This window comes from Triticum aestivum, chromosome 4D, assembly GCF_018294505.1.
Source record: "Triticum aestivum cultivar Chinese Spring chromosome 4D, IWGSC CS RefSeq v2.1, whole genome shotgun sequence".
Taxonomy (NCBI): Eukaryota; Viridiplantae; Streptophyta; class Magnoliopsida; order Poales; family Poaceae; genus Triticum; species Triticum aestivum.
In genome coordinates, this window is record NC_057805.1 from 419,152,864 (window position 1) to 419,161,578 (window position 8,715).

At 45.3% G+C, this 8,715-nt stretch overlaps 2 protein-coding genes across 5 annotated transcripts in view; one reads left to right on the forward strand and one right to left on the reverse strand.

The window, feature by feature from the left end:
* Positions 1-518: 518 nt before the first annotated feature.
* Positions 519-3,585, reverse strand: LOC123098289 (pentatricopeptide repeat-containing protein At3g29290). The gene is made up of 2 exons (XM_044520244.1): positions 1,645-3,585; positions 519-897 (listed from the first exon to the last, which is right to left on the reverse strand). The coding sequence occupies exons 1-2, from the start codon at positions 3,220-3,222 to the stop codon at positions 730-732; spliced, it is 1,746 nt and encodes a 581-aa protein (XP_044376179.1). The 5' UTR covers positions 3,223-3,585; the 3' UTR covers positions 519-729.
* A 3,780-nt stretch (positions 3,586-7,365) lies between these two features.
* Positions 7,366-8,715, forward strand: part of LOC123098291 (remorin 1.4) — a 4,706-nt gene continuing 3,356 nt past the window's right edge. For 2 of the 4 annotated variants that reach the window (XM_044520248.1, XM_044520249.1), the window contains exons 1-2: positions 7,366-7,606; positions 7,863-7,951. In XM_044520248.1, the coding sequence (XP_044376183.1) occupies positions 7,581-7,606; positions 7,863-7,951 (115 nt within the window). In that variant the 5' untranslated portion in view covers positions 7,366-7,580. Of the gene's footprint in view, positions 7,677-7,862; positions 7,952-8,715 lie in introns of all 4 variants that reach the window. The other 2 variants (XM_044520250.1, XM_044520251.1) reach the window with 2 other exon arrangements.

Consider the following 8,715-nt stretch of genomic DNA (forward strand, 5'->3'; position numbering starts at 1 on the left):
AATTGGTAAGGCCCGCATGGATAGAATTGGATCAAACGAGTCTTCCATCCATTATTAATGATGTGGCAAAGTGACGGGTCTCACATAGAAAGAAATGAGTTATGGGAGGCGACAACGAGGTGAAGACTTGACAAAAACTTAGGCTATCGTCACACACAGGCTTCAGTCCAATTTCTTCGCTCGAGTTGGTGGCACATCCATAATTTGAACCGGAGATGGATAGTGCCACAAACCTAATTTTCCCTTCTTTTTTCTGCACATCATAGTAATCTGTATAAGGTTAGAACAAAAATTACAGACACACACTTCGTACACCGATGTACATGTAAAAGAAATTCATAGTTTCCCAAAATATGAAAGCGAGCAAAAGCAACCAGTTAGGTGGACACTGGACAGTACATTTTCCGACTACAGAGCACACATTGGGTTCACTGCTTCGTTCGACTGAAATCATTGGGATAGTCAAGACAGAAGCATAGAGCACTATAACAGAATTCGACCGACCGGTAGACTGCTGATATCAAACAGCTTATTCCTCGCGTTTGTTTGACCATATTCGTCCCATTACAGTGAACATAAAATGCGCCAGCATAACCATTTCAGCTTTAACGTGTATCTTTACTCAAACAAGTTAAGAAAATGCTTGTTTAAGTGTAGTGATAGTAGGTAGGTTACATATGTGATTGCATTGCACGTTCAGATCTGTACAGCAAAAAGCTAGTGCTAGGGCTACTCTGCTGACGTGATGTGCTGCAGCATGAACGACCTTGTCTTGCCATCTGGTGTTAGCCCAATGCTCCGCATTTTTGTGTACACCCTCCTGGCTAATCTGATCTTGTCACGCAAACAAAGCCCGTGTATGACCGTGTTGTAGATCGAAGAATCTGGAGCGACCTCCTGCAATGTTCAGAACTATTCAGTATGGAAATGAATGGTGATTCTAAAGAACCAAAACTGCGGTCAAGTTTGACCAAATCAAAAACGTGAGTGGCAAATCTCGAACGGTTAGCTTAAATGGTTACATATATGATGGTTACTGCTGATATCCAGTAGGCATAGCCAAAATGTCAATTCAAAACTTCATTAAAGGTTTAATTCAATTGTAACTTATGACCATGCAATGTATCAGTTCTTTTAGGCTAGCAAATGTGCACGCCAAACAGTTAAGTAGAAAATAAAGCCATGTGTATCGAAGTGAATTTCATTTGTGCAAAGAACAGAAGTCCACTTGGAACAACAAATTCTAGAAATATAAGCACTCACACAGTTATATGTGAGAGGACTTCCTTTCATATTGCGAACAAAGACTACGAAAATCAAAGCCTAGGCAAGAAGCTACTTAAGATTTTCATTTGATATAACCCATACTCCTGAAACTTGCTGCTCACTCTCAGTATGGAAGAACCTTACTACAGCAGACAACAGACTTATATCTCAGCTTAACAGTGTTGATTTTCTTAGTCAATTGACCCTGGGAGATTGCAACTTTTCCATAATGGTAATGTAGCTTTGAAGAACTGAGAATCGAAGCACCAAATGTTTAGACACTAGAACACTAGAGTAGTCCATAGTAATGCTATGGGAAATTCAAAATCATTACCAGCTAGTTCAACAGAAATAAAACAACAAAGAACAAAATAGTACCTCCAGTATATCCTCTACTTCGTCCCAAAGAGATCCCCAAATGCAAGCTCTTATAACAGATAAATGTGTGAATGTGTCTGGTGAGCACCTTTCATGAGTCATACGCCGGTATACTTTCAGAGCAACTTTTGGCTCACAAGCAACCTCACAAGCACGTATCACGTGATTGTAAGAGACAGCTGAAATTTGCAGTCCGCTTTTTTCCATCATCCACAACAATTGCAAAGCATGCTCCCATTGACCAAGTCTTTCACAAGACATCAAAGCTATATTGTAGAGATGACTGTTTAAGACAGATGGATGCTTGGATTTAATTCCTTGGAAAAGCTCTAGGGCGTCCCAGCATCGACCAGACCTATACAACGCTGACAGCAATGCGCTCCATGTATATTGATCAGGCTCAAGTTCTGAAGATGTTAGAAGATGGTACATCCTAAAGGCGAGCTCGTCTTCACCAGCCTTTCCAAGTGAGTTGATAACCGAGTTAAACACAATGATATTGGGCTTCATGCCAGCACTCAACATTCTCCTAAATGTGGCCAGCGCAAACTCCCACCTCCCTTCTTTGGTGCACGAGGCAATGATGGCCTTCATTATGTCTTCACTTGGATCAAGCCCGTCGCGGAGCATTTCCTCATAAGCAGCAATAACTAACTCAGACTGTCCACATTGCACAAATGTGCTAACCAACAAATCATAAGTCATCAAAGTCCCACTTAAAGAGTTCTCTGCTAGCCTTCCCCACAGTTTCTCCACTTGCCTCCAGTCTTTCGCTCTTCCGCATGCAGATATCATAGTGTTGTACACAATCACATCAAGGGTTTCCCTCGATTCAGCGCACTCTTCAATCTCACTGAACATTTGCAAGGCAGACATATAGCCCTCGGTCCTTGCAACAGCCTTGAGTATCAAGGTGTATGTATGGCCAGTTGCCAATCCTTTCCCCTTCATGAACTCATACATCTTCATGGCGTCCATGGAGGAACCTCTGCGGACAAAACTGGCCAAAAGGGAGTTACAGGCGTGCGAGTTGGGCTGAAGGCCAGACGCCAGCATTGAATCAAACAGCTCTATGGCACTCCTGACCTTGTTGGACTGGCTCAGCTTCATCAACCTTCTGGACAGCAATTCCTCATCCCTCTCTTCCAGGAAGTGCAGCCTTGATCCCTCACGCTCGAATTTATCCGCCGGCTCTGAAGCTGACGCTGATGGCACGCTTCTCGCGCCCACAGGGTCCTTCTCCACGGCAGCCGGCCTCGCCGGACGGCGCCGGAGCCCGTGCCTCTGGTGGTAATCGAAACCAGCAGCACCAGGTCGCTCATCTTCCACGCCCCGAACCCCCAAGCCGGACTCCTCCTTGCCGGTGACATCAGATTCGAGGACGCACGGAGCCGCTCTGCAAACACGCGCCCCTCTCGCCGTCACCGCGCCGCCGCTTACCGGACGGGCGTCACCTCTGCTCCGGCCGCCGGTCGCTGGACGGACTCTCGTGCCCTGGCCGCCCTTCGCGCTACGCCGGGGCAGCTCCTGGCTGAAGGAACCGCGGCTTGTGCTGCAGCCGCTCCAAACCGCAGCCATACCCGCGCCAAATGCAAATGGGATGCGGGGATTTCAATCACCAAACTCGAGCAGTGGACGGAGCACCTTTGAGGCAGACCCGGCAGCCGCGCCCACCGCACTGGCGAACTTCCGGCGGGAAGGGCTCGCAGCGCCGCCGCGCCGAGAATGAACCCGCGCTAGGGCTCGCTCACGCGAGGAGAAAGGAAGAGAAAAGGTTGATGTCGATGCGCGTAGCTAGGGTGATGGGTGGAGATGAGGCTGCGGGAATGGAGGGGAATCAATCGAAGCCGAGGCCTCGCCGTCCCCAACAGAGAAGCTCGCGCGCGAGTCGCCTCCGGTGAGGGGGCGGAGAAGGGGGAGCGTGCCTTATCCCTTTTTCCGTTTCTCTATCTCTCTTTACAGTGGGCCCCACCGAACATCTATCTTCCGTTTACCTCAGGTTTCTTTTGATTCCATTTCAAATATAGGAGTTGAATCTGAAGTTTCTCCAAGAAGGCTTTAAACTATCTACTATTCTTCCAAAACAAATACACTGAGATATTTGTTTATCTTCCATAGTAAATGCAACTGTAATTATCTTAAATTCGAGTTGAAGCTTCCCTGAATGACTAGTTTGCGAGCAGGAGTTATTAGTTTGCGAGCAGGAGTCGCCAGTCAAGGTACAGGCAATGGCACGGAAGCCGAGGGAGGCAATTACTGATGTTATTTGTGAGCCGGAGTCGCCGCTCAAGGTAGATGTCATCTTCGGAGTGGTTAGACTCAATGAAGTGATGAGTTGTCGGCCACCGAAATCGGGATGACCATGGACGGATATAGGACCAGCGATGGCTACAACTGAGTTAGGATATGAGTTAGGAAAAGGATGACGAGGGGTTGCAGTGTTGTTCGCCGCGAGCGAGGAAGACTATTGATGGGATGAGGTCGAGTGGGAGCTATCGAAAGGTATGTCAAAACCAAGTGTGGGTTGAGAAAATATAAAGCTCCTCTTCGCATCGCGGCAACGTCCCGCCTTATCTGGTAGTTGTGGTTATGAAAACATTGAAATGGTGTCGTCTTCAGTGATGACATCCCATCACTCTGAAACCTTTGTGCATCTTCGTTTATTCCTATATATTTAAAAGCCTCTCAATATCTCCATATAAATTGTAAGATTCCAAACTTTGAAACTTGTACAACTATGACACAATCCATAAATGCCCCTCGTCTAGTAAACTTTTAATGCATAGCAATTTGTACCATACTTGGCGAAAGGAAAACTATACAACTTGTCCAAGCACTGAAGCACGCCACCTATCTGAACTTCTCCAACAAACAACTTCGAAGTCCTTGGATAGTATATAGTATCCAAACCTTTCCCTCGATAGCTAGGGAAACTCTCACCTCCAAGCTTCATCGATAAGTATGTGGATTCGCCTCCCCTTTGCTTGACGCTTTGATGGCCCATTGCGGGGAGGGGAATCCCGATGCCTCCGCTTCTCTAGTAGTTAGGGTTAGGGTTTTTTAGCGCTTCTTCTTTGAGTTTGTCTTCCAAACTCCGGTCCTCCTCGAGTTCGCCTCCTGAATGTAGTCCACTAAGCTCCGATGCAGATTCCTATTGTTAGAGATATGATGGGCAAAACAACACGAGAAGAACGAAAACAAGCAGGAGACACAAGATTTAACGTGGAAAACCCCTCCAACACGAAGGGGAAAAAACCACGGGCGCCAGCCAGCAAAACTTCACTATATCGGGGAAGGTTACAAACGTCGGGGGATTTATAACTGATCAACTCATCCAGTGCGGCGGCTTACAAAGGATATATTTAACACAGGCGACCTAAGTCAGTATTGATACGTAGGCCCAAGCCTACCGGCGACGGGCCTCGGTCCGCTCGCTGGTCAGAAGTTATCATTTATCTTTATACTTGAATTTGGATCATAACATAACACCTATTGTCTCCTTGAGGTGATGAGGTTAGTGTTTCTCGTCACACGTGCGTGATGGCGAGATTTGATGTCAAATGCTTCAGATCTATTCAAGGGTTCAACGGTGATGATTACGGCTCTAGGGCGTCGACCCTTTACTTTGGCTTAAGGTGGTTTGAAGAAGTTATATAGTGCATGAAGTCTAGCGTCACGCCAAGTCACTCCTGCTGATTTCAAACTACCCTTGACATCTTGGCCGAGAATACGTAGGCTAGTGTGGTATTGCGAAAACTTATTGTCTACTATAACGAGTTTTGTCGGCTTCAGCGAGGAAGGAACAATGACGGCGGCGCGCCTTCTGCTCGCTTCAGTGATTGTAGTCGTCGCTAGTGGTCCATGGACCTGGTTGTCATTTTTATTACCTCTAATGTTTTTTGTACTGTCATGATTGAGGATGAATAGATTGGAAATTTCATACAAAAAGTTATATATTGCTAAAATTTTGACGTAGTCAGAAACGTCAAAATTTGACATTGGTTCTAAGTTTGCAAATATAGATGGGACCCACCACAAAATTAGAAGTTGCTAAATTCTCTATTCTTTCTACTGATGGGCACTAGGTTGTCACCTTTCCATTTCCACCCGAGGTGAGAGGTGGTAGCATGCATGGCATCAATATCTTTGGATTTGGCCTCAGCGTACAGAGCTGCTCCGCTCCTGCATCCCTAATCCAAGGACTTTGAACTTGCTTCTCCTATAAGTTTAGATAGGTAATCTGCTCGGACGAGTTGCAAAGAGCTCGTTTCCCGACTATAGTATGAACTGTCGCGCATTCGAACTCTGTTATGGGGGGAGGGGGGTGTGTTTCATGATATGTTACTACGGTGTACAAAGTTTAGAACTTGTTGATGACAATTGGCTGTGTGTATCATGAGCTAATTTCATCTCCTACTTGCAAAGTAAAAATATCACAATGACTTACAAGGGTACATTAAATGTCGTGGACTCGATTCCTCCATGGAATCTCGCAATCGCGATCTTTTGAGATCGAAGCTTGCCATCAATGTGGACGTACGATATCACCACCTATTGAAACCACGGGACAAAAATCTTTTGTGTCACTATTGCGTTTAAGAATCTCCTAAACTCTACTCCTTACATTCTTGCACTTGCATATTTTTTTAACATTCCGTTGTCTATATTCTAGAAATGTATGGTGTAAGGTGTGCTTGTACTACCCTAGCCTTTGCGAAAATCTACCTAAATGTCAAACATGTTAAAATTGGTCACTGGCTCGTGCTAGTTGTCTATTCACTGCCCCCCCTCCCCCCCTCCCCCCTCTAGACACTCCTTTGGATCCTAGAGAGGTGGTATCGTTGGCCTCAGCACACAGAGCAGAGCTGCTCCGCTCCTGCATCCCTAATCCAAAGATATTGGATGATATTTCACTACGGTTATACAAAGTTTAGAAATTGTTGATGACAATTGGCAGTGTGTATCATGAGCTAATTTCATCTCCTACTTGCAAAGTAAATAAAAATATCACAAGGACTTACAAGTTACAAGGGTACACTAAATGTCGTGGCTTGTCGCTTTTCTTTTGGTCTATTGGTCGTATGCGTGCATCGTCTGGTGCAAAGGTGACGAGAGTTTGCTCTGCATTTTGTAACCTGGTAGCTCTTTTGCTAGAAGCCTAGAACAAAATCTTGGAAGTTGGAAATCGGAGCCCCTTCTTGGGACAGAACGTAGCACATCATCAACTTTTCCCTTTCTAGCTAATAGGATCCTACCTGCCGCACCAAGAAAGCGCAAAGTGGCAAATCTGGCATCAAGCAACCATTGTACTCCTCCGTTCCTAAATATTTGTCTTTCTAGACATTACAAATGGACTACCACATACGGATGTATGTAGACATATTTTAGAGTGTAGATTCACTCGTTTTGCTCCGTATGTAGTCACTTGTTGAAATATGTAGAAAGACAAATATTTAGGAACGGAGGGAGTAGATCGGATCCAGCACTCGCGATATGAAACGGTAAAAAAGAAAAATTAGATTCCATTATCCAAAGAAAGTGGCCAATTAGCTATGTGCAGAGCACGAGTATCCGGCATAATTAGGCAGGGGTAATGCACGAGAAGATGCTAATTTGCATTAAGGAAAGCTGTCATTCCTAGGCTAGCTGTCATATTTGACTTGAGCCGAAGGCAGAAGGTGGGATTCTTCCTGGAGGGCAGCGCAAACCCAAAAGGGGATGGATTCTTGAAGGCTTCCACGAAGGTAAAGCAATCCCATCTCGAAGGCTCCAATACATATGCTCTTTGCCTGCCTCCAAGACAACAGTTTCCTTGCCCTCTTCCAACCATCTCCCCCCTCTCATCCTCACCACCTCCAAATACAAGCAAGCCATAGTTAAATGCAAGGCTTGGTGCCCCTTGGAGCTGCTTCTTCTCTACAAATACATTGCGCGCCATGGACAGCGATTCGAAGGCGCTGAGGTAAAGAACCGCGTGCGGGCAGCATCTGAAAGCTTTGGATCTTTTCCCTTCTCTGTTTGGCTGATTAACTGTGAGCTTCTTCTCCATGCCAACCTCTTTTATAAACGACAGCTTTTGTGTTTTTCTACTCTCAAAAAATATTTTACGTTCTTATTGTCTTCGTCGTTCGAGGGCTTCAAACTTTTCCAAGCACAACATATTAGTTGATCCTTCCCTTTTATTCTACTTTACTGGTTCTTAGATCATCTTTTTGTAGGGTTCAGTTTTCTGGCGTAGAGAAGAGAGACAAAGGTAGCCGGGAAGCTTCTACAATACTGCCACAAGAAAACTCGGCTCCTGGAAGAGGTATGTGATCAGATTTGCTCTTTCAGGCTGAGCATAATAAACATTTTTCGATAAAGGGCGCTTTTATTATCTCAAAATGTAGCATCAAAGTGATACAAAGCATTAAGAGTATCACCCGGCCTCTGCATAACTAGGATGCACACAGCCAAACACCAGTAGTCTGATAAGTAGAAAGATAAAAGACCGACAATTCGGCAACAGTAGAGTCTATAGACCGACACTATGCCTATGTCGAAAGAGATGGTGGACCGAGCCGGAGATTATGCTGCCATCCATGTTGGGTAAAAACCTCCGTAGCCACCTGCTCCAACAGCGTACACACCGCCTTGAACAGCGGTTGGTACTCCGCTCGTTGTAGCGTACACCACGTACGAAGCGAGTGCGTACAACGGAAAATAACCTGCAAAGGCAAAACAGTTTTGTCATTAAAAACAACATCATTTCTACATAGCCAAAGCGACCATAGTAAGGCATACGCTCCCACCCTTATTAGCGTTTTGTACCTATTTGAAATACCGTCCAGCCAATGACCAAAAATATTGGCAACACTTGTGGGTGGATACAAATTTGACGCTATTTGGATGGCTGACCACGTAGAACGCGCAAACTTACAGTGAAAAAAGAGGTGTTTAATTGTCTCGTCGTGAGTACAAAAACAACACTTCTTACTTCCCGACCAGTTGCGTCTTGCGAGGTTGTCTTTTGTTAGCACAACTCCCCTACGGAGATACCACATGAATATTTTGACTTTAAGTGGTACCTTC